This window comes from Macrosteles quadrilineatus, unplaced genomic scaffold, assembly GCF_028750875.1.
Source record: "Macrosteles quadrilineatus isolate MER2022 unplaced genomic scaffold, UCM_ALF_1.0 Scaffold_9__3_contigs__length_116548681, whole genome shotgun sequence".
In the NCBI taxonomy this organism is placed as follows: Eukaryota; Metazoa; Arthropoda; class Insecta; order Hemiptera; family Cicadellidae; genus Macrosteles; species Macrosteles quadrilineatus.
The window spans coordinates 54,694,448-54,720,866 of NW_026542602.1; the positions used below are offsets into that span (position 1 = coordinate 54,694,448).

The 26,419-nt window shown below is 36.8% G+C and overlaps 1 protein-coding gene across 3 annotated transcripts in view; it reads right to left on the reverse strand.

Moving 5' to 3' along the window:
* Positions 1–745: 745 nt before the first annotated feature.
* Positions 746–26,419, reverse strand: part of LOC129002032 (lambda-crystallin homolog) — a 57,826-nt gene continuing 32,152 nt past the window's right edge. The window contains exons 4-8 of one of the 3 annotated variants that reach the window (XM_054429535.1): positions 23,335–23,543; positions 13,063–13,220; positions 11,292–11,434; positions 10,267–10,361; positions 746–929 (exon numbers count right to left, since the gene is read on the reverse strand). In XM_054429535.1, the coding sequence (XP_054285510.1) occupies positions 807–929; positions 10,267–10,361; positions 11,292–11,434; positions 13,063–13,220; positions 23,335–23,543 (728 nt within the window). In that variant the 3' untranslated portion in view covers positions 746–806. Of the gene's footprint in view, positions 930–7,565; positions 9,127–10,266; positions 10,362–11,291; positions 11,435–13,062; positions 13,221–23,334; positions 23,544–26,419 lie in introns of those variants that run through there. The other 2 variants (XM_054429534.1, XM_054429533.1) reach the window with 2 other exon arrangements.

Consider the following 26,419-nt stretch of genomic DNA (forward strand, 5'->3'; position numbering starts at 1 on the left):
TGACCTTTTAAATAAAGAAAGAAAATATAATTGATTAATAGTTGTTAAACCTTTTTATTAACTGTGTTTACAGAAACATATTGTTTTCAAGATAAAACAAGCATACACATGATTTCATTAATTATAAACCATGTGATTCTAAATAGTCATTGAGCAAGTTAGTTTCTTTCAATAGTAATCAGCTCACACAATAGAATGGGACACTAATCGCACAGTTCGCAATAAACCTTTGTATGCCAAATGGTTAAAAAAAAATTCTAAAATCTTTAAATTTAAAATTCCTATGTCATTCTTAGGGAGAATAGGTGATAAATTATTGAAGTTTGCTTGTTTAGGGACATATTTTGATAAAATGTGTCTTACTAAGCTATAAAAATGTAAGCTATAAAAAACACACTATACTACCTCTCATGTAGCAGAAAACCTACTCATTAAAATTTAATTGATTATTGAAATAGGAAACTAATCTGACAATTTTCAGGGAATATTTTAATGAAAATCCAACCAGGAAAATGGTTGGAAAATGACGCCATTCTGCATTTATATTTGTATACTGTAAATCTTGAATAAAGTGTTTCTGAATCTGAATGGAATTAGCTTGGCTTTACTGTATACATAAATGAACATGACGATGGTCTCAGATTTTAACTACACAAATATGACAGAAGATCCATGGAGTACTTAACTTACAGACACTCCTCGCACAACCAAATAAAATTCTACAATAGGAAAATAATTCAGTATATTTTGCGTTTGTGGATGTTTTATTAGTCATAGAACAAATATTAAATAAAAAACATTACAAATTACTTTTCCTTCTTCAGTTCCTGTTTGAGCTGAGATAGACGGGTGAGGCACATGTCCCGCCAAGCTCGTCTGCGGGCTAACTGGTCCAAGGGGCAGATAGAGGTCATCTGTTTAGTGATGTCCTGCAAATTTCAACTATAGTTATCAATATTGACATCACCATCTCAGAGGATAGCAATCATGATAACACAAAAACTGTCACAGGTTGGTTGCGTAAGAGTCTAACTGGGGAGTTTGCTTATTAAAGGACGCATGCATTTATGATTTCCTTCGGACTCCTAGCGGGCCGTTTGTATAAGGTCCATCCTCAAAGACAAGGTCCATGCTCAAAAGCAAAGCTCTTCTACTACACTCCTGCTTTTGTTTTACAAATACCCCTCCTGAACGGCAGAAGCGATCTGCACGAAATTTAGCACAACCATAGTATACAATCTGAAGGTATAAATTTCCATGGGAAAGGTATAAATGGGAAGGTATAAATCTGAAATGGTACAAATCAGACCACAGGGTTTTTCCCTACGTGACTTTCAACTTTTAGAAATTTAACAGGGGCCTTATGGGTTAATTGGTCCCTATGACATTATTTGCGAGATAACAATAAAAAGGTACAGTAGACTCCCTCTTATCCGTACTCCTCGGGCGGGACCGAGGCCAGTCCAGATAACGGGTTTTCCGACAAACCAACTTCCCCAAAAACTCCTTAAAGCAGACTGTTAAAATGCATACTGTATACACTATACAGTATTTGACTTAAGATTCATTGTATTTAGACACGTGATCACTGGTCTCAAATCTTTCCCACAAGAACAGTCGTTAAAGCCTGGTTTACACGGGTCGAGTACGGCGGGCGAGTCAGTGTGCCAGTTGCCACTCGCTCTTTAACTCGCATGGTGTAGACATGTAGGCGAGTCGAGCAACGGGCGAGTTGATAAAAATAGGACAGTTGAGAGCGAGTCGAGTGATTTAGTTGAAAACCGAGTTGCTCGGCCCAGTAGCTACCCCCACCACCACAATTTGCCCGCGAAACATCTGTTTACTGATATCAAGTGAGTCCAGCGACCACAGAATTAATTTTATTTTGATTTTTTGTGGTCGCTGAGTGAGTCCATCACACACAACGATCAGTATTGAGGTTAGTTCAGCGAGTAGTGTAGGCCTACTCATCAACCTACCCTCAATGCTCAATGGTTTATTTTAACAGTACAAGTGATTTTGTACAAGTACAAGTTGAACAGTACTGTGTTGAATTGTCTCGTAAGTCTACTCTTATAGAATTCAGTTTTCAAAATTGTTGTACAACTTAACATCTACAGTTCTACTGGACCGATTTTATTTATCAATGGGTCGTTAGAAAGCTCAATCTCTAAAAATGTGTTCTATCAGAAATACATTGAAAACAGTGATTTAAATTTTTTTATTTGGAGGCAACTTTTGGCTGCCTTTACATATTATTTTAAATAGGTGCAGTATAGTAGGTAATTTGTAACAAATCTTATTCTCTTTCAGAAAATCACCTTTCACTTTGGTCTATTTCCTTCCGTTTAAAAGTTATTTGCAAAAAAGCTTTTAAGCAACCTCTGAATTTAAGTGGTGATTCAGTTTTATATCTTATAATCTAAATCAGTGATTTAATTAAGTTACTGTATGGATTCAGTATTAAACTCTTGAAGGGCCATTTTAAACTCAAACAACAACTAACACGAAAGCTACGGTATACAGAATACCCTACACCATAGAGAAATAATAAAAATTACTTCTCTGTGCCTACACTGTCCCTGTTTGAAATTGGAATGCCTGTAGACAGTCCAGTCAAGTACCGGACAAGTTGAACAAATCAACAACTGGGCCTAGTAACTGGGCCGAATAACTCGTCTGACATACTCGACCCGTGTAAACCAGGCTTAACATACCGCCCAATTACTGCCGATCTAGTCCGGGTAAACCGATGTGCAGATAAAAAATGTCCGGTTAAAGAGATGTAATTTCCGCTAAATGTAGTCTGGTTAAACCGATGTCTGGTTAAAAGGCATTTATTTATCTGGTTTGATACAATCTTCATTTATTTACATTCAGCAAGTATAAAGAAGTAATTAAATTTATTGTTGTGAGCAAAAGATTATACTTAAACATTATAAATCCATACAGACGTTAAAATAGTATATCTCAGCCAAATTAAAGCATAATTTTGGCCTAAAATTTATTACTGGTCATCAACATAAACTCTGAAAAACTGTGATTTGTCAAGTTCTACCATTAGCCCAGTCAATAAAGACAAATATATAGCCGATGTCGAAACAAATTAGCGACAGGCAAAACTATATACTAATCGTTATTACCCAACGAGATATACATTTTCCCAAAAGTCCCAAAAAATCCCCCCGGTGCTTTCCCCCCCACCCCCCCCCCTCAGAGTCAAAATTGCATGGTTTTACTAAAACACGTCTAGTTTACGTACGAGTTGTCTAATTCGGTTAAATAATAGCTTATTGTCTTTAAAATTAAATTTCCTACAAAAAATATCATATACACGATTACCGTAAATCTAACAGTTTTTCCGTAATTTAGTGTAATTGGTGAAATTGCAAAAATATTGACACTGTTATTTTGGATTTTCTACTGTATTTTGTTTATTTGCGAGAAATTCAAAAAATAGTTTGTATATTGGTTGTAGAGCGTTTTCTAACGAACACATACATATATATAAGTCCAGGATTCTGATGTAAATGTGGGTGGTAGTGTAGCCTAAATAGACGATGGTCGGAGCGCTCGGCGGGCGACCCTGCAGAGCCGCCCCAACGCGACCGTCGAGTATTTATATACTGTATAAATAAATATGGGAAAATGTGATTGCATGTTTGAGTAGATAGATTAATTAATTTATATAATTTGGGACGCTATATTATCCTCATTTGCAATTCTTGCAATCAAATGCGACCCCTTACTGTTCATTCAATAAACTTAATAAGGTACCATAATTTTATTTTTAAGAAAACTATATCGTTCAAAACAAAATAAGAACTCCTAACCCTTGACATGGTATTACAATATCCAAAACCTATGGACCCGCCGTGTCCTGGTCTGGCAAAACTGGCAGTTTTGAATAAATTGTTAATTATTAAATTATCTGATATTAACAAAATTTATAGCATCAAGTACCACCCTCCCACCCTTTAAGAGTCCCACCCTCTCCCACCCTTATCCCACCCTTTATCTTTACTCATCTTCGTTTTGGTCCTCTTCAATGGTTGTAGACGCGTTATGGCAAATTAGACCACTACTGATAATGGTACTTAAGATACCTGGGGGGAAGATTACAGTGCGACCTGTAAGATCTATTGTGTCCCCCAAACTAGTCTCCAGTCTTAGCCTAGAGAACCATCCCCAATCCTAACTCCTTAATGAAGTTCAGCGTCAGGTCGAATTCTAACTGCGGAAAATCTCTAACTGCTACTTGGTGCATTCCCAAGCTCTTGGCTCTCTTTCGTCGAACTGCATCACATTCAGCCAATATACAGAGTGGCTGAAAAGTAACTTGCACGCCCCCTTAACTTTTCAACCATTTGAGATATTTGAAATTTGTTTGTGGCAACCTTCTTAGCTATAAGGGGCTACAATAATTATGGTCAATTTTAAAAAGGAGGGATAGTGGGGGAACAAAATTACTTTTAATAACCATTGTCTTCATCATTTTTAGCTGCCATTTCGTTATTATTGGTCCGATTTCTATTTTCTTTGTGTTAATTGTTATGTCTCGTAGAGACCTGTAAAATGATACCAAACTCGACTATACTTGCTATTTAAAAATTTTGAGCTACCCCAGACTATACTTGCTATTTTTAAAAATTTTGAGCTACCCCCTACCCCCACTACCCCAAAAAAGAGCAAAATTTTCAAAACTGACCATAATTATTGTAGCCCTTTATATCCAAACAAGTTCCAGCAAACCGATTTCAAATATCTCAAATAGTTAAAAAGTTAAGGGGGGTGCAAGTTACTTTTCAGCCACCCTGTATGTTTGTGCGTTTCTTCCCTTGATTGACAGAATCGGCAGTCACTTTCCTGAACAATGTTCTTTTTTTCTCCCAGATGACCTCTGTGCCGACAATGTCCAGAAAACCTGTCAACATTCTCAAAGAGTTCTTATTCAGGGGTGGGGTACTTTCTTGTGTGCCCTTTTTCTCCTTTCTAAGCGCCGGTTTGTCCTGAGCTGCTGATGCCTTCCTTTCCTCCTCTTTTTTCCTGGCTTCTTCAGGATCCATGCCCTGTTCTAAGAAGCGTAGGTACCAGCGGGTTCATGCTCTGCCCTACTCTACGAGGATCGCCCTTTTCACCAGGATCTGCTCGTTTTGGGTAGTTCTTCAAAGGTCGGGGCATTTTACTTCCCTTTCCATGACTTGCGGTACTACCCCACGTTCGAGCTTCTCGCTAGGAATATGAAGTTGACCAGGACAGAGCCCTGCATGTCCAGGTAAGGCTGATTACTTCAGGAGGGTGCATGGTTTCGTGAAGGTACCATTCAGACACCATTCTAAAGAGGCCTGGTGCTATCCACCCCTCAGCACAGCACGGTCCACCTAACACGTGGGGTCTCTTATAACAGAAGAAGGAAAAGGAGGGACAGAAGTTGGGAGAAGAAGAGAGCAGAAGACTGTTGGTCCAAACTTGGGAAGAATAAGAAAAACAAGAAGTGAGAGGACAGACCCTGCTCAGTTGAAGAGTAGGGAGTCAGAGGGCGTGATTGCAAATACGCCAAAAATTACCTTAGACCATACAGTGCCCAACTTACAACACCCGCAATAGTTTCCGCATGTTTGCTTACATTATCAGGAAATTAACGTTAACCATTTGTTTGGCGCAATTGGTTTACATTGAAATAATCTTAGAGATTTAGTTTCTCCTTCGTTTTCTTTGATGGATTCTATTTCCAGCCCCATTTAGTCGGCAAGAGCTTGTTACCAATCCACCTTTTTACTTGTAGGTACACTCTTAGTACATGCTTCACTGGTGGGAGGCAGTATAGCCAGATCAAAATTGGATCTCTAAGAGGCTTTCTTTGTCATTATAGTGAATTTAAAATAAATAGCCTAATTTAAATTAGCGTACCTATCCAGCCCATAGATTCCTAACACAAATGTCTTTCCATTAGTCAACAACCGCTTATCAGACACATTTTGTCATTGAAAACTACTGCCTGACTCTCAGCAGCTGTAAAGACCTTAACACGTCCATTCCTTTCAATTTTCCTAAGCCGTAGAAAGATGAAATGGTGTCACACCCAGTTATCACATGTACAAATAATAATCCATCTCTTATATCCACAAATAATCAATCACTTACTAGCTTTCAAACATTACACTATAGCACTACTAGGCCAAATAGGTTTAAAAAGATATATGTCTTTCCCTGGTGAAGCCAAAGCTACTAACGCGACTTGAAGGTCAGTGTTCGTACCAACAACAATAACTTTGTAGTTTTGATTTGATTTTCTTAAAGTGATGTTGACAATATAGCTGGCATCCTCTTCAGCAGTAAATGACTATGTGGTAACACCCATCTGTTTCATCTCCAACGATACGGCTTGCAGCATTCTTCTTTTATTCTTTTTATTGCCCAAAAAGTTTTCTTTTGCAGTAGCACGTCTCGTTGAATTAGTAATAATTATGATTTCTGATTATAAGTTTTCTGTGTAACTCTTGTCAGTTGTTCTTTTTGTTTGGTTGTTGGAGATTCTGTGTATCAATAAAACGAACTGATAGCATCCTTCTCAGGAAAATGTGCCTAACAAACTAAACTCAGTCTAGTATTTAAGTTTCATAAATGGCAAGGAGGTCGTTTGTGATGCTATAAATTTCGTCAATATGAGATAAAAATTAAGAATTTCAGACCGGGACACGGCAGGTCCATAGGTGGTGGATAATGTAATACCATGTCAAGGGTTTGGAGTGAAACTCTCCTGAACTAAAACTGGCAGCCTTGATTTCGTTTTCAACGATATAGTTTTCTTAAAAATAAAATTATAGTACCGTATTAAGTTTATTGAATGAACAGTAAGGGGTCGCATTTTATTGCAAGAATTGCAAATTAAGATAATATAGCGTCCCAAATTATATAAATTAATTAATCTATCAACTCAAACATGCAATCACATTTGCCCATATTTATTTATACAGTATATAAATACTCGACGGTCGCGTTGGCGCGGCTCTGCAGGGTCGCCCGCCGAGCGCTCCGACCATCGTCTATTTAGGCTACACTACCGCCCACATTTACATCAGAATCCTGGACTTATATATATGTATGTGTTCGTTAGAAAACGCTCTACAACCAATATACAAACTATTTTTTGAATTTCTCGCAAATAAACAAAATACAGTAGAAAATCCAAAATAACAGTGTCAATATTTTCGTAATTTCACCAATTACACTAAATTACGGAAAAACTGTTAGATTTACGGTAATCGTGTATATGATATTTTTTGTAGGAAATTTAATTTGAAAGACAACAAGCTATTATTTAACCGAATTAGACAAATCGTATGTAAACAAGACGTGTTTTAGTAAAACCATGCAATTTTGACTTTGAGGGGGGGTGGGGGGGAAAGCACCGGGGGGATTTTTCGGGACTTTTGGGAAAATGTATATCTCGTTGGGTACTAACGATTGGTATATTGTTTTGCCTGTCGCTAATTTGTTTCGACACAAAACCTTTATTGACTGGGCTACATAGAAACAATTTTAGTATCCATAATATCACTTACATATCATGAGCTTTTAAATCCCTCCAAACATCCCCAAGTGATCAGATCTTTCACAATATCAGACAACATTTCGGTTACTTCTTCTCCTCCTTTACGCAAGTTTTGTTTTGTCATCTCTTCAAGGTCATCAGTCGGTGGATCATGGTGTCCGTGCCACATGATCGGAAGGAAGAATGAGGCCAGTAAATAACCATAAACAGCTTTTTTCTGGAACTCCTCCCACAACTGTTCCATAGTAGGAGCTTCAGTACCCGCGTACTTTCTCACCGAGTCAAGATACGTTTGAAGAAAATCACTCTTAAAGTATCTTCTGCGGAGATCAGCAGTCGTGTTGAGGAATAAAAAGAACGATATGTCGATGATGGGTGAGGCATATCTCGCTGTGCCCAAATCATAGAATTTTACATCAACAGGTTTGTGTCCAGAGGTTTCGTATTTAAATACCATATTGTTCCGACAAAAGTCACCATGGCACAAAACACTATGTTTGTTTACTTCTAGGATTTCTTTGATGACATCGTGTACATTGCTCAAGTGGTCCAACGAGCTGTTCAGCAAATCAACATGTTCACCTTTTTTCAACAACGGGACCACCCCTCTCTTAGTGGTATGTTTGTAAAAGTAGATTTGTAGCTCTTTGTGTTTGTTCAGCCATCTTGTTTCTCTTAGCTGATTGATCTTGATCCCAAATTCCAACGGGTTCTTAGCTTTCATTTGAATACTTGATCCATGGAATTCACCAAGTTTTGAGAAAGCAAGAGAACAATGGTCATAATCTAAAAACACCTTTTCATGAGTTTCTTCAAAACCTTTTGGATGTAGATTTTCAAAAACAATAAACCCCGGATCTGAAGATATTCCTGGAGTCGCAGCACCAAAATAAAATTTGGGGAAAATGTTTGTAACTGATTTTGGAAACAACGGTATGAATTCTTTATACACAAAGACTTCATTGGAAAATTGCAAGTCGGTTTGGAATTTTTCCCTTTTCACCTCTTTAGTATCGTTGTCTTCAAACTTGCAAAACAAAGGAATTTTTTCTGAAGCCTGTCCAACTTTCAGTTCTACATCTACAAACTTCACATTTGACATAAACTCTTCTCTATCTTCTGAACAATCTTTCACACTTGAGACAGTAGGATCCACACCAAAAACACCAGATTGTATCATTTGTGGCAAAATATTGTCCTTAAAACACTGCATGAATGACATTTTGAAACTTAAAATAAAGATTAAATAAGCTGCAAAAGAGAGAGACTGCACTTGAGGTAAAAGACTGATAAACAGTTGGTATAAGTGTTTGTCTTTAGATAAAGAACGGTTTTTATGACTGAATTACCATTGTCAATAAATTAGTATCATTCAAACTTGAAATTAATTTTATGTCCTGTAATTTTCTATTGCAAGGTCTCATATTATAAACATACCTACTAGATGCTTTGCAAAATTACAAAACTGATGCACACACTCACCAGTTGCTATTTAAATAAACACTGTAACAGTAGTGGTTCTAGACTCTATACCAGATAAAGTAGTCCACAATCCAGCAGGAACTAACTGGAGTTTCAGGGCAGTCTGAAGTCTCAAACAAGGTCAAGGTCACTTGATAGACATTGTTATCTGTTTTAGTCTATTTATATAACTACAGTGATCTTTTCAACTTTCTTTTATCAGCTGGATAATTGTTTGTCAAGTCAGTTGTGACTCTATGAATGTTTATGTTTCTAATAAACATATTGTGTTTGCAAAAACAAATTTACAACAGACAAAAAACACAAACAGTTTTTTCCACTGTCTTCAATTGAAATTTTGCTTTGACAATAATTTGTAAACACATGTTTAATAGCATATTTTATCAACAAATAAACATTTTGTTGTAAACTACGATTTAAACAGCTTAAGACACTTAATTTTTTCATGTAAAACTAAATACAGGCGTTATTATTATTATTATTTTTTTTTTGTAAATACAATAACACAAAGTTTAATTATTTGACTATAGTTCGGCCGCTTAGAAAGCGACCTCATCCAGCATTGGTTTAGCATTAGCGCGCAGGTCGTTTTCTAAGCGGCCGAACTATTGCTTTTAAGCCCTTTTGAGTATAAGATTAACATCCATAAAAGTTTGTTTCCATTTAGAATTTAATTTTTAAATGCTCTTTATCAATTAAAGCTTTAAAAGATATTTTGGTTTGAAACGGATTTATTCTTAGAGGAGAGAATAATCTAAATATAATTTAAAATTATTGTAGCTGGTTTTGTTTTACTTTTAACCTGACTTAAAAGTCTGAACTTTGTGTATCCGAACCAGGCATTTTTCCAAAAAAGTTAAGCTATAATGAGATAATCTTCAAATGTTACCTTATCATTAAAATTTCAAATCCTTTGTTTTAGCCCATAAGTAGTCTAAATGATTAAAGATATCATTATGTGACATTAAAGCGAATATATATTTTATTTTTACTCTAAAAATATAAATAAAAACTATTTAAACTAATTTTTTACAGAAAATGTTATGAATTTAAACTATAAGATAACAGTCTAACTTTTATCTTCCCAGTAATCGTGTCAACAGATTATAATCACCTGTGATTATGTGATTATTTTACCAGGACCATTTGTTAAAAGTACAATGATCAACTTAGTTCTGTCAGTTTTGAACCATAAATAACTAACTTTCCTCCATGAATGAGGTACTTGCCTTTACCGCAGGACCAACCATGTGGGGCACTGGCTTGAATGTCATGCTTGTGTCGTATATAGACTTGTGGTATCTCTCACAGTAGTTTTCTATGCCTGTAAAACAAGGATTTTGAATATAAAGTAAATTATTGAGTTTATGTAGTTTAGAGGATCGTTAAAAATAATTTTCTACAGTCACGCGACAAATTAGGCTTCCTTGCACAGATTATAGTAAACAAAGTCTTACATTGTCACACTGTTTTTACCTTTGACGCACGGATTTTACATTGGTGCACACCAGTATTCCAACCAAACAACACAAAATGGTGTGCTTTTATTATGCACGTTATCCATGTACGCTTAAAAATAAGTTGGCACACTTCAAGATATTACGACTACAATCAGCTGGTGCAGCATTTCTCATTTCGTTCGATGTTTGGATTTAACCTAACCTAAAAACGAGTTGTACAGTGCCACTTTTATTTTGCCCACTAGTTACACAATTATCTATTGCACAACAATTAAGTGATTTGTGTAATATTTAACGTAACAAGATTAGTAAAGAAGCCATTTGTTGCCACACAAAAACATATTGAAAAACAATCACTTGAAACGATTCTTAGAGCAGTTATATTTCAAAGGAAAACCCAAAAGAAAGTAAATAAAAAACAGATAAAAGAAAAATCAACACTGCACACTTGGCACACCATTACAACTACTGTACATAGAGAGAGGACTCGAAGCTGTGGTGGAATTTGTTTTGTTGTGAAACATTTCTTTTGTCTATCAGTGATTATGCATTGTGTTAACTATTAGCTCAATAATCTTAACACATGTCGGCCTTGGTCAATAACAAGACTACAAGATGGTGCCACTCATCCTACACTCATTCCCATTCATACTTGGCTTAAAATACCTACCTTCCTATGGTCACTATTTCAATTAAAAGTATTAAAGTATTTATGGAAGTAATGTAAATTAAAGTGTTGCTGAGTAAAGGTAGAAGGTTTTTGAAGTGTTAAGCCATTTAATAGTAGGTCATACCTTCAGCATTAAGATGAGCTACCTCCAGGGCCCCCAAGAAGGCATACCTCATGCCCAGGCCTTCAGACATGACTTTGTCAACATCCTCCACACTGAGCAACCCTTCTGTTACTTGGTTCCATACTTCGTTCAGGATTGCATACCTAAAGTTTGTGAAATGGCAGTGTAAAATTTGTAGTGGTGTAATTTTCTAGATCTATAAGTATAAAAGAGGATGTTTGTATATATATTTGTTTGTTTGTTTGGCAGTGGTAAACTCATACACCGCTGAACCGATTGCCACGAAACTTGGTACATACGTGTAGAATGTCATGGAATAGGTTTATAATCTAATTATAATCTAATTACAATCTAATTCACCTTATAGAATTAGATGTTTTAATTGTTCTAAATTTAAAATAGTACTTAAAAACTACCTGTTAAACCTGTGCCCATATAGAGAAATAGACTTTATAACTGATGTTAAATTAAACCTTAGTTAAAACCTTAGTTCTAAGACATTTCCTTGACTGTGCCATGCATGTAAACCAGTGTAACGGCAATAAAGCATTCTTATACGCCATCAATTTCGTGATCTAGAATTAGATGTTTTAATTGTTCTAAATTTAAAATAGTACTTAAAAACTACCTGTTAAACCTGTGCCCATATAGAGAAATAGACTTTATAACTGATGTTAAATTAAACCTTAGTTAAAACCTTAGTTCTAAGACATTTCCTTGACTGTGCCATGCATGTAAACCAGTGTAACGGCAATAAAGCATTCTTATACGCCATCAATTTCGTGATCCGTCCAATCGGCTCCGCCCCAGTGGCTCTGGAGTTTCCCATGTTAACCTTATGAGAAATGGAATTAATGAATCTTAACAGCTGTTTCAATTAAACAAGTTGGTTCTGTTCTATGATGTTCGATAGCATTAAAGTTACAAGGATTACCAACAGGGTGCAGCACTATTATTTCTTTTACATTTATGACAACAGCTAATTTGCAACCAAAAGGTGAGTGAGCGTAGCGAACGAACTTTAACCTGGAGGCAAGTTAGCGTAGCGAATGAGCTAACCTGAAGGCAAGTGAGCGTAGCGAACGATCTTCAACCAGGACGGGATTGAGCCATGCGAACAAGATCATCTTGAAAATTAAGAAGTTAAACGGGGCAAAGCCCGCGGGATTATAAATAGTCAAAGGCAAGACAACGTCTGCCGGGTTCAGCTAGTAATTTAATATAGTATCAAATTGTCCAGGCTTTCTCGTTTTTTTCCATTGTAAAATTTGCGCAAACCCAAATTCAAATAGTAAATATTTCATTTTAACAAAGTCAGTAAATGTGTCTAGCACATGTTTCCTTAAATTGCAACTAAAATATTAACGGCAATTAAATTATCCAGCTGATCATAATGTAAACAAAAAATATGTTCTTTGAAAGGATAACATGGGAACTTTAAAAGTCACTGGGGCAGAGCCCAAGGGACTTTTTCAAAAATGTAAGGACAGTTTACAAATCTATACACCTAGACCAACATTTTGGTATATAATATGTCGGGTTAAATCTGAAAACAAAAAGCCTTATTGTTCACAATGTTTAATGTAGTGTATTGATGATATAGACAGATGTTTTCATCTTACAAATTTGAGCCCATCCAAGGTCAAGTGACCCACTTGTCATGGAAGGGCTTTACACCAATTGCATATGATTTTTATATTTTTTAAGGTTATTTTGTAAAGTTACTATAGATAGAGTAAAACAAAGATGAAATAGAAAAGACTTCTCTCACTGTATCCTGTTGAGGGAAAAGCCAGCTACTTCTCGAGAGAGGGTGACTGGTTCTTGGCCAATCTCCGTGAGCAGCTCCCGCACCCTCTGTGGCACCCAGGGTTCTGTCCATGGTGCTGGGACAATCTCTACAAGAGGCACGTAGTACGGGGGATTCACCTAAACCATCATACATCTCTGTGAGAAGTGAGGGAGCTTATATGAATTAATAAATAATGGTTTAAATACCTTATACTGTCAAAAGTGATCCTTTGTAGTCTATGTAGGCTACTGCAGTTTCATTCCCGGGGGAACTTCATCAGGCTTGTAATGACATCAAAATTTCATTCCATAGGAAGTCGTCATGGTAAAAATCCATCAAGGTCATATATACATAAAACACGGACGAACACACGAACATTACACATAAACATTACGAAACACGGTACCGGGAAGCTCGTTACGCACGGAGGGCAGGTCTAAACTGATGCGTTATCTTGATCTCCAATATTGTTTGAAAGATATTGTACAATATCTTTCAAAACGTCAAATAAATTAGGCAATATCATTAAGAAAAATGCAACTCCCAAAACTGATGAAAATAACATGAATGGGCACGGGTATTTACAAACTAAACTGTAACGATTGTCCTAGTTATTACATCGGCCAAACAGCTAGATCATTCAACATCAGATTCAAAGAACATTTACCAGGCAAACCTACTACTAATCATACATCCTCGTACGCCAATCACTTAATTAATAATAGACATAATTACTCAAAAATTGACGACAACCTTGAAATTCTGCATAAATGTAAAAGCGGCCGTTTCATGGACACAATGGAAGAGTACGAGATTTATAAGGCTGTGTAAAAAGAACCACACAATGTCCTAAATGAACAAAGAGGTTTCAAGTCTAATATTATTTATGAATGGGCAATAAGAATAGGTGAGTCGCAAACAAAACATTGGTCAACTCGTGATAAGCAAGTAGGAGGGGGAGGAAATACACTTGGAGATCAAGATAACGCATCAGTCTAGACCTGCCCTTCGTGCGTAACGAGCTTCCCGGTACCGTGTTTCGTAATGTTTATGTGTAATGTTCGTGTGTTCGTCCGTGTTTTATGTATATATGACCTTGATGGATTTTTACCATGACGACTTCCTATGGAATGAAATGTTGATGTCATTACAAGCCTGATGAAGTTCCCCCGGGAATGAAACTGCAGTAGCCTACATAGACTACAAAGGATCACTTTTGACAGTATAAGGTATTTAAACCATTATTTATTACTTTACCAGTGATCCGGAGGCTAACAACATGAAGTTATATGAATTCCCTGTGTCCACCTCATCGTAGATCTCTATGAGATGTGAGGGAGCTTATATGAATTCCCTGAGTCCACCTCATCATAGATCCCCTATGAGAAGTGAGGAAGCTTATATGAATTCCCGGCGTCCACCTCATCATACATCTCTGTGAGAAGTGAGGGAGCTAATCTGAATTTCCTGCGTCCACCTCATCATAGCTCTCTATGAGAAGTGAGGGAGCAAATTCCCTGCCTCCACCTCATCATAGCTCTCAATATGAGAAGTGAGGGAGCTTATATGAATTCCCTGCGTCCACCTCATCATAGATCTCTATGAGAAGTGAGGGAGCTTATATGAATTCCCGGCGTCCACCTCATCATACATCTCTGTGAGAAGTGAGGGAGCTAATCTGAATTTCCTGCGTCCACCTCATCATAGCTCTCTATGAGAAGTGAGGGAGCAAATTCCCTGCCTCCACCTCATCATAGATCTCTATGAGAAGTGAGGGAGCTTATTCAATTCAATTCAATTCAATATTTCTTTATTCATTGAAGCACAAAGTACATGAATAGTGTCATTCTCTTAAATGTTTTTATATTACAATGTTATATTCTATGGATACAAAGTTCTTAAAATCTAACATAAGTTTATACAAATTACAAATTAACGCTCCTTCTAAAAATTTTAAAGTTCATCAAGGGAATACAATACCTTGTTGATGAGAAATGTTTTAAGACCCCTCTTAAATCTGACTATGCTTTTTGCTGATTTAATTTCATTTGGAATTTTGTTGTAAAATTTGGAGCCGGTATAACTTGGTTTTTTACTGTAAAGTTCTAATCTGTGGCGGTTTAGAGCAATGTTGGTTTTGTTTCTGGTATTGTAGTGGTGGTGTTCACCAGTTAACGCCAATTGAGAAAATCTGTTTTTAACATATAGAACTGTTTCATAGATGTACAATCCATATACAGTCATTATTTTTAATGATCTAAAATGCTCTTTTGAAGTTCTCGAGTCAAGGTCCAAAATAATTCTTATAGCTCGTTTTTGTAATTTTAGGATTGTACCTAAGTTATTGATAGATGTAGCGCCATACAGAGATATTCCAAAAGAAATAACAGAATGTATGTACGAAAAGTATATTGATTTTAATGTTACTTGACCAAGAAGATTTTTTAATCTAGTTAATGCAAATAGACCAGATACAGTTTTTTTTATTACTTTGTTTGCGTGAGAATTCCAAGTTAAATTTTTGTCAATTTCAAATCCTAAGAATCTAATATTTTCTAATTCTTCAATAGGTTTCTGATTAATTTCTAGTGAAGGATTAATTGAAAGTCTTGTCTGACGGGTCTCAAAATTTATGAACTTTGTTTTATCTGGATTCAAAAGTAGCTGATTGTTTTGGAAAAAATTTGAAAGTATATCTAGATTAGCATTAGCTGTCTTTTCAATTTCCTCTTCAGAATTAGCGGTAACTGTAAGATTTACATCGTCTGCATAAAGGTAAAGTTTGCTAGATTTAGTCAGCCCTGGTAGGTTTGTAACATAGCAAATGAATAGAAGGGGACCCAAGATGGATCCCTGTGGTACACCATGTTTAATTGAGCGGAGCGAGCGAAGCTCTTATACATCGACTTTTATCCATTTCGTAATACGCAAACTCCTCCTAGACGGCTGAATCAATCGTTTTCAAATTTTGCATGGTGATAAAGACCATATCGGTGAGTGCCAACATCTATACGGCATTAAAAAAGTCTCTCAGGAATCCGCCCCACTGGGTCTCAAAGTTTCAATGTAATCCTTATGGAATCAGTATTTGACACATAAACAAAGACATATGATCAGCTGTTGACTTTTGAATGCAGTAGATAAATAATAGCTGATAGCATTATTCCACAGATATTAGAACATAAACGGTGGTATGGATCATAAATATAATCAAATGACGACACTAGCTTGAGGTCAGTGACGTAGGAAGTGGCGAAGGAAGTAGTACAGGTGAGCAGTCTAGAGTGTGGAAACTGTTTAAGACGATTAGATTTAGGTAGGTATCTGCATTCCTAAAATTCTATGGGAAGGGAGGAAAACGGGTCCGTGACGTAGGAAGTGGTGAAGGAAGTGGTCAAGACGAGCTGCATGGAGTGTGGGAACTGTTTATGACGATTAGATTAAGGTATCTGCATTCCTAAAATTCTATGGGAAGGGACGAAAACAGGTCCACGACGTAGGAAGTGGTAAAGGAAGTAGTCAAGGTGAGCTGTCCGGAGTGTGGAGAAACTGTTTATGACGATTAGATTTAGGTATCTGCATTCCTAAAATTCTATTGGAAGGGAGGAAAACGGGTCCGCGACGTAGGAAGTGGTGAAGGAAGTAGTCAAGGCGAGCTGTCCGGAGAGTGGGAACTGTTTATTACAATTAAATTAAGGTATCTGCAATCCTAAAATGCTATTGGAAGGGAAGGAAACAGGTCTGCGACGTGGGAAGTGGTGAAGGAAGAAGTAAAGGCGAGCTGTTCGGGGTATGGGATCTGTTTATGACCATTAGATTAAGGTATTTGCAATCCTAAAATGCTATGGGAAGGGAGGAAAACAGGTCCGCGATGTGGGAAGTGGTGAAGGAAGTAGTCAAGGTGAGCTGTGCGGATTGTGGAAACTGTTTATGACTATTAGATAAAGGTATTTGCATTCCAATAATGCTAAGGGAAGGGAAGTAAAGAGGTCCGTGACGTAGGAAGTGATGAAGAAAGCAGTAAAGGCGAGTTTTTTGAGTGTGGTAACTGTTTATGACGATTAGATTAAGGTACTTGCAATCCTAAAATGCTATGGGAAGGGAGGTAAACAGGTCCGTGACGTAGGAAGAGATGAAGGAAGTGGTAAAGGCGAGTTTTTCGGAGTGTGGGAACTGTTTATGACGATTAGATTATGGTATCTTGGTATCTACAATCTTAAAATTCTATGGGAAGAGAGGGAATTATGTCTGCGACGTAAGAAGAGGTAAAGGAAGTAGTAAGGTGAGCAGTGTGGAGTTTGGGAACTGGAAACCGTTTGTAGCAGTTAGATTAATGTATCTGCAATGCTGAAATGCTATGATAAGGGATGGAAGCATGCCCACGACATAGAAAATGGTGAAAGAAGTAGTAAAGGCTAGCAGTGCGGAGTGTGGGCAATGTTTGTGGCAATTAGATTAACGTATCTAAATTCCTAAAATGCTATGGAAAGTGATGAAAACAGGTCCACGATGTAGGAAGTGGCTTAGGAAGTAGGTATGAACATATGTTGAGTTGAGAACCGTCTGTGGCAGTTAGATTAACGTATCTTCAATCATAAAATGCTATGAGAAGGGAAGGAAACATCCCCCAAGACGTAGGAAGTAGTAAAGGCTGGCAGGGCAGAGTGAGGGAACCGTTTGGGCAGTTAGATAAATGTATCTAATACTTAAATGCTGTGAGAAGGGAAGGAAACATGTCTATGACGTAGGAAATGGTGAAGGAATTAGTAAGGCTTGCAGTGCAGAGTGTGGGAACTGTCTTTGGCAATTACATTAATGTATCTGCAATCCTAAAATGCTATGGTAAGAGACGGAAACAGGTCCACGACGTAGGGGGTGGTGAAGGAAGTAGTAAAGGTGGGCAGTGTTGAGTGTGGGAATGGATTAATGTATCTGCAATGCTAAAATGCTATGAAAAGAGACTGTAGACTGTAGGTTAAAATGATTATGAAGCACGAATCGTTACATAATTCGATACGTATTCAATCGTTTACAATAGAAATTTACAACTGAGTTGACAACAGCTGAGTTTTACTCCATAGAGGCTAAAAACGAATTTTATTCCCTAAAGAGTAAAAATGCTACTTTAGACCCGCAACGCATGCATCAATGACGACTGTTTTCACTGCAGTATGACAAAAATACCCCTGTCGCAGCAAACCTGCATACTAAGCGAATTTCCATTTACCCGGCTTGATTTCTACTAAAATATTCCCTATAAATTTTCAGATTTATTTCCTATTTAAATAACATTAAGTTTAGTGAGTAGTTAGGTTTGCTGCTACGGGGAGATGTTGAGGTGTGTTTTTTCAATTGGAATATTGATAGCTTAGCATGAAATAAACCAAATTGCCAAATTTGATTAAAATATATCCATAAACAAGCAAACTAGAACAGTTTATTTATTCTTCATAAGAATAACATGGGAATTTTAAATTTACAATTTTTTTAATTTTCTCCGTAGTCATTGAACATTCAAAAACACTTCAATATACTAAATTATTTGTTTTTAAGCTCTTCAAAATGGTCTAGAGAGAAATTTAGAAATTTAAAGTTTTAAGGGTCAAAAATGAGAAAAACCCATTTTTACCCCATAAAACCCCCCATAAACCCCTGATCCCATGGTCCGATTATGCTGGTTCGCGAACTCGTACGAATAAATGTAGGTTTACACGTTTGTACCAAATTTCATCCAAATCGGATTAATTTTGCTCGAGTTATCGCGCTAACGGACACATATATAAATATATATATATATATATATATATATATGAATTTGAACGGATGGTGTTTTTGGCCTCTGGGGACCTCAAAATGAAAAAGTAAATCGGTCCCGGGTCTAGGTCTTACCATGAGACCTACGGTAATAGCTACTTCCCTATAGGGAAATTCGCTAACAATATAATATGAACCATTGATGACTCCGCTCAATTTTGTGGATGCTTCTGCGAACGCCACCTAGTAGTTCTAATTTTTGACTTGTGAGTAATTTTCATTTGATTATTGAATTGGATAGTTTCTACAAATTGTTTCCTATTACAAATGTATGATTCTAGCCATTGAAGAGATTTATTTTTTACTCCGATGCTAGACAATTTATTTAAAAGTAGATTGTGGTTTATAGAGTCAAATGCCTTGGTTAAATCCATGAAAATACCAAGAGCCTTTTATTTTGCATCTAAACAATCAATAACTGACTCTAAAAACTCTGTAGCAGCTGTCACAACTGATCTACCACTTCGAAATCCATGTTGACAGTCCTCAAAAAGGTGATTACTTTCCAGGAAGCTATATAAACGGTTGTACATGGCTTTCTCAAATATTTTGGACATGGCCGGAAGCAGAGCAATTGGACGGTAGTTTGATAATTCATATCTATCTCCTTTTTTGAATAATGGAATTAATTTAGAAATTTTTAGTTTATTAGGAAAAATGCCTGATACAAAGGAAGAATTTACTAAATGGGCTATAGGTTTTCTGAGGGGTAATTTTGCTTTTTTGATGAGCACCACAGGGACCTCATCATAGCCGGTGCTAAATGAGTTTTTAAGATGACTTATTATTTCGTCTATCTCTTTCTCATCAACAGGTATACAATGAAAACCCGGAATTATATAATCTGACTCAACTACTTTTACACTGTCCTTTACATCCCTAACAAGTGAATCCAAATTAGGAACAATGTTTGTGTCAACCAAATCAGTAAAATAATTGTTAAATGAATTACATATAACATAAGGGTCTGAACAACATTGATTGTTAATATGAACACTAGTAATGTGGTTATCTGCTTTTGCCTTACCGACTTCAGAGTTAATAATTTTCCAGCTGGTTTTGTTCATGTTAAGCCCCCCATACACGGGCGAGCATGTTCGCGAACATGCTCGGCGTTGGCAACAGACGGACGAGCATGCTCGCGAACATGCTTGGCGTTTCCAAGAGACGGACGAGCATGCTCGCGAACATGTTCGCGAACATGCTCGTCGCTCGGTAGCGGTTCCTAGGCCTATTCTTGCTTCTCTTGTGCTCTGTGACAGTCAAGTTGTGTGTAGGCCTATTTAGCCTACTCCTGCTTTTTTGCTGCAATTACAGCATTTAGTTTTTTTTTGCAACATACGCATTATTTCTTAGACATAAATCAGGGGCGACTGATTTTTAGCAGATTTTGTAATCGGCCGATCTAAAAATCGACCGTTTGTGCCAGGCCTTAAGTTATCGGATTAAATTCATCCGTCATGGTTTGAAAATAATGTTGGTTAAAATTCCAGAGTTGAGCAATAACATTTTTCATAGTTTTGCTTATTCTAGCCTTTCTTAGGCCCCTATTAGCCGTGAGCAACATGTGGCGCAGCTAGTGAAGCCGCCGGTGGCCCACAGCGTTTTGGAACCTGGACACTAGTTGCGCGATACATTCGTAGCTCGCTCAAACAGCGGAATTCACCACAACACTCTAGTGTCAAACATGACGTTGAGTGACTGCATCCACAATTTGCACGTCACTATTAGCACTGGACATTGTTTATCTAAACTAAAGACGACTAAAAACGCTAATGACACAAAAAGGAAAGAATGAAAGGAAGGAAAGAAGTTAAAAGGGTCACTGGTAAACAAAGTGAACCGAAGTCACTAATGAATATAACAGCAATATGGTGAGGCACGTCTCAATCGACTCAAACCACGATGTAGACTGTGTGACAGGCTTCGTTTTCACGTTAATAGTGCATGCGAGCGCAGTCAGTGGCGTCGCATGTTGCCCACGGCTAATAGGCTCCATATACTGCAATGCCCCCCGACTGCCTGGACACTAAAACGGTCGCGACACATGTTGCTGGGCAAAATCACTCCCGGCAACACCTCGGGCAGCTTTTTCGGCGGCGCCACCGGTCTCCCCGCGGCTAATAGGCACCATTTGACTCCATGCCCCTCTACACGTACGACACCGGCGGCTCCACTAGCTGCGCCACATGTTGCTCACGGCTAATAGGGGCCTTAGAATTATTTAATTGTGACAAATTACTACAGAATTGATTTTACACATTTGTGTAGTAATATATATATTGTAATTGATGAACACTCTATTTTGGAAACTCATTTGAATTTGTATTTATTGCGTTACAAACACAAATAAATATTTATTTAGCTTCTGTAAACATTGATTCTAAATCTATTACTGTAACTGGAATACATCAGAGTATCAACACCATGATGATTACAAGTGTAATCTGTCTATTGCGGCTACTTTGTAATGGCGGTAACGAAGTAATCGTTTGGAACCGGAACGGTTACTTGTAATGAGTCCACGAGTGTAACTGGAATCATAGTAACGGCTACATGGATGAAATCATTTAGCCTATCTCTACCCAAGTTGCAGCGGCGAACATGCTCTCAAACATATTGGTCGTCCCCACAGACCGGCAAGCATGTTCGCGAGCATGTTCGTGTTCGGGCTCGCCAAGTCCGACGAGCCGAGCGCCGAGCCCAACATGCTCGCCGTGACGGATCCCACACACAGGCGAGCATGTTCGTCGCCAACACCGTCACGAGCATGCTCGCGAACATGCTCGCTCGTGTATGGGGGGCTTTACTTGAGTTGTTTATTTTATTTTGATAATATAGTTTTTTTGCAGCTGTAACCTTATTTCTAAACATTTTATTCTTCTGTCTTAGTTGTTTGTACATGGTTTTGCTTTTTAAAATTCTAGCATTGTTAGCAAACTCAATAATTGATTGTTTTTCAATCTTTAGCTCTTCAGTAAACCACCTGCTTCTATGTCTATACTTTCTACATAATTTCTTAGGAAAACATAACTCAAAATAATACATAAAAGTTTGGTGAAATACATCATACTTTGACTCAACTGGAGCAAAAAATACATTAAGCCAAGTTTCAAGGCTAAGAACTTCAATAAAGTAAGTAAGTAAGTAAACTTCAATAACTTATATTAATTCCCTGCCTCCACCTCATCATAGATCTCTATGAAAAGTGAGGAAGCTTATATTAATTCCCTACCTCCACCTCATCATAGATCTCTATGAGAAGTGAGGGAGCTTGTATGAATTCCCTGTGTCCACCTTCTCATAGATCTCTATGAGATGTGAGGGAGCTCATATGAATTCCCTGCATCCACCTCATCATAGATCTCTATGAGATGTGAGGGAGCTTATATGAATTCCCTGCATCCACCTCATCATAGATTTCTATGAGAAGTGAGGGATCTTATATGAATTCCCTGCATCCACCTCATCATAGATTTCTATGAGAAGTGAGGGAGCTTTTATGAATTCCCTGCGTCCACTTTATCATAGATCTTTATGAGAAGTGAGGCATCTTATCTTAATTCACTGTGTCCACCTCATCATAGCTCTCTATGAGAAGTGAGGGAGCTTGTATTAATTCCCTGCCTCCACCTCATCATAGATCTCTATGAGAAGTGACTGTCCCGACCCGCGGCGGCGTGACCGTGTGTTTTGTTCAAGCAGGCCTGCATGTCTTAAAGCTTTACGTGTTGTAAATGTATATGTTCTGTGTCGTGTCGTATTGGTGTTATGTGTTTATTTAATTTAACAATGACGAAGCCATCTAATCGGGTGAATAAAAACTTCACTAGTACTCAGCTGATGATGACAATGTGTCGAAACATGTACTGAAGTGAAACTCACGATTCAATGAGCTATTGACGAAAGTAATCTATTCTTACAAAATCTCCTTTGTTTGTTTTGTCATGGATGCTGGCCTTTTACAAGAAATTGCCCTCTAATGTAAACAATAATGATTATTCTGTGAAACCTGGAGACGATGATGATATCCATACGAGTATGAGTGATAGTCAGGATTTTGCTGTGATAACGGCTTAAGGTTTCTATAATAAACAAATGTACTACTGTAGTTTAAAATTTTAAAAATTTGTTCTGTAAACGGTTTGGATAGTGGAGTACGAATGATTGGAGTTCTACTGTAATAATTTCTAGTCAAAAGCTTTTAGATTTAGATTTTGAGGAGTGGATCTTTAACATGAAGCAATGCATAATATATCTGTTAAAAAAATAATGATCAAAGAATGGTAAAATTATAAGGTTTTAAAATATACAATATTAAGCATTTTGAGTTTCATGAATTTATAAAGTCTCTTTAATTGTTCCATAAAAATAAAACACAGTATCAAAAAGTTGGGCGATGATAAAACTGGTAAGTAATAAAATTTAATTACTCACCGGGTGAGCTACAACAACTCTAGCTCGATTTTTGAGATCCTCAGAAAACAGTGATGGCACAAACGTTGATGTAGAACTAGCTAGGATGGTCTTTGGTCCGACAACTTTATCCAGATTTTGGAAGACTTTCTTTTTCAATTCTATATTTTCTGGTACACACTCCTGGACTAGAATAGCATCTTGGACTAGGCCTTCTAAACTAGATGTTCCTGTAATCACAGAAATTATTCTTATAAATGTATCGGATTTAAAATTTAAGTAATTATCAATCGGTTATGTCAGACTAGTACTGGTCCTTCAGAAATAGCATAAATTGATTGGGACATCCGTTTAGTGATATAACTGGTCTAGTCAATAAAACCTAATTGTTTTAAGGGATCCTTTTAACCTAATCCTTTCTTAAGTTTGCATAAAAACAATATAATTACTGATTACTGTACACTTTTGTGTCATATTTTGTGCTAACTACGCATCTTTCAACAAAATAATAGAAATTATAATGTACAATGAGGTCTTGCAATATCTATTTATAAGAAAATTGAGTTTATTAAGATTGTAAACACTTCAATCCCTTTGACATTATTATTTAAGAAAGAGATATTGGAATAAAACACCATGTACAATAAGCAGATAATATTCAGTTGGTTATCTGTCATAGACTTTCAAACTAATCTGGCATTATTATCACTAGTAGCTTAAATACTTGTCATTGATTAGTTTAATTTCAAATGGTTTAAACATAAAATTTTAAAATGTACTGCAAATCCCGTATTTGAAGCTTGGCATTTGAACCCTTGAAGCTTGGTTTGGCTGTCCTTGATCATTGGGCTTTCAATACAGTAGAACCCATTCTAATTCATCTTGACTGACTCCTCGCTTAATCCGATCTTATAGTCGCCTATCAGAGAACAATTTTACTGTGGTAATATTGTGGCTATTTGCCATGGCCGTGTGAAGATTGTCACCGTCTCCTGCAATTCTGCTAAAAATCTTGTTCATCACCTTTGATCACATAAACGTCATCATCGTTTTCCGTAATCACAGAAACATTTATCATCATCCTCCGTGATCATGAAAATATTACATGTCTCCCGTGCTCACAGGAAATTTATTAGCGTCTTTCACGATCTTGCGCGATCAATAAATGTCAGTTAAGCAATTAATTCACTGTTTCTACCATAGCACTGGTCCCGTAGAAGACGGATTAGAGGAGTTGTACTGTGACTGGTCTTGGCTGAATAACCAGCTGATCGTAGTCCATCAAAACAAAACTGTCATTCAAGATTATTTTATTTCCATTAAATGTACAATTAATATATGTTATAAATACCCCCGCCGCAGCAAACGTGCAGACTAAACGAATTTCCATTTGCCTGATTGGATTTACACTAAAATGTCTTCTTAAAAATATCACATTTATTCCCTATTTAAATAGAATCAGTTTAACACATAGCCTACTTAGGTTTGCTGCAACAGGGAGGGTAAAAGTGTTTTTTTTTTATTTAAAATGTTAATAGTTAGTAAGAAATAAAAACATTTTCCAAATCTGATCAAAATATGTTCATAAACAAAAAAACAAGCAAACTACAACAGTTTACTTATTCTCCATAAGAATAACATGGGAATTTTAAATTTACAATTTTTTGGAATTTTCTCCGTAACCATTAGGCGCATAATAACACTTCAATATACTAAATTATTTGTTTTTTTAAGCTCTACAAAATGGTTTGGAAAGAAATTGCTAAATTTTATGTTTTTTGGGTCAAAAATGCGAAAAACCTATTTTTACCCCATAAAACCCCCTGTAAACCCCCGTTCCCATGGTTCGATCATGCTGGATCGCGAACTCGTTCGAATAAACATAGGTTTACACGTTTGTACCAAATTTCATCAAAATCGGATCATTTTTGCTCGAGTTATCGTGCTAACGGACACACACATATACATATATATATTTTATGTTTTAATTTAGGTGTTCACGTAATAGGGCTGCTGATATGTTAAATATTTAAGTGAATAAGTACAACTGAGCACCCTGAATATTATATTTTATAATAATTAATATATATATATATATATATTAGTCATTTATGTTTTAATTTAGGTGTTCACGTGTAAGGGCTGCTGATATATTAAATATTTAAGTAAATAAGTACAACTGAGCACCCTGAATATATTATATTTATAAAATATAATATTCAGGGTGCTCAGTTGTACTTATTTACTTAAATATTTAATATATATATATATATGAAAAATAGAAAAATAGGGCTACTATCTATATATATAAAAGGCAAAGCCCTCACTGACTGACTGACTGACTGACTCACTCACTCATCACTAATTCTCCCACTTCCCACTTACCTAGGAGGCTGAAATTTGGTACACTGATTCTTTAGGCATTAAATAGGAAAACTAAGTGGTTTTTATTCTGATCGGACTCTCGGGCTCCGCCCCAGTGGCTCTGGAGTTTCCCATGATAACCTAATGAGTACTCATATTTAAATGGAATTAATGAATCATAACAGCTGTTTCAATTAAACAAGTTGGTTCTGTTCTATGATATTCAATAGCATTAAAGTTACAAGGATTACCAACAGAGTGCAGCACTATTATTTTTTTAAATATTTGACAACAGCTAATTTGAAACCAAAAGGTGAGTGAGCGTAGCGAACGAACTTCAACCCGGAGGCGAGGTAGCGTAGCGAACGAGCTAACCTGAAGGCAAGTGAGCGCAGCGAACGAGCTCCAACCATAAAGGTGAGTGAGCGTAGCGAACGAACTTCAACCAGGACGTGTGAGCGCAGCGAACGAGCTCCAACCTAAAGGTGAGTGAGCGTAGCGAACGAACTTCAACCAGGACGTGATTGAGCCATGCGAACGAACTTCAACCAGGACGTGATTGAGCCATGCGAACGAGCCCAAGTATGAAGTTAAACGGGGCAAAGCCCGCGGGTACAGCTAGTATATAAATAAAGATTAAACATAAATAAACTTAGTACCCAAGTAGAATTATTTATTAAAATATTTACTGACTATAGTTTCGGCTCTAAGGCCATTTTCAAAGTAAACAAAAATCAAAATA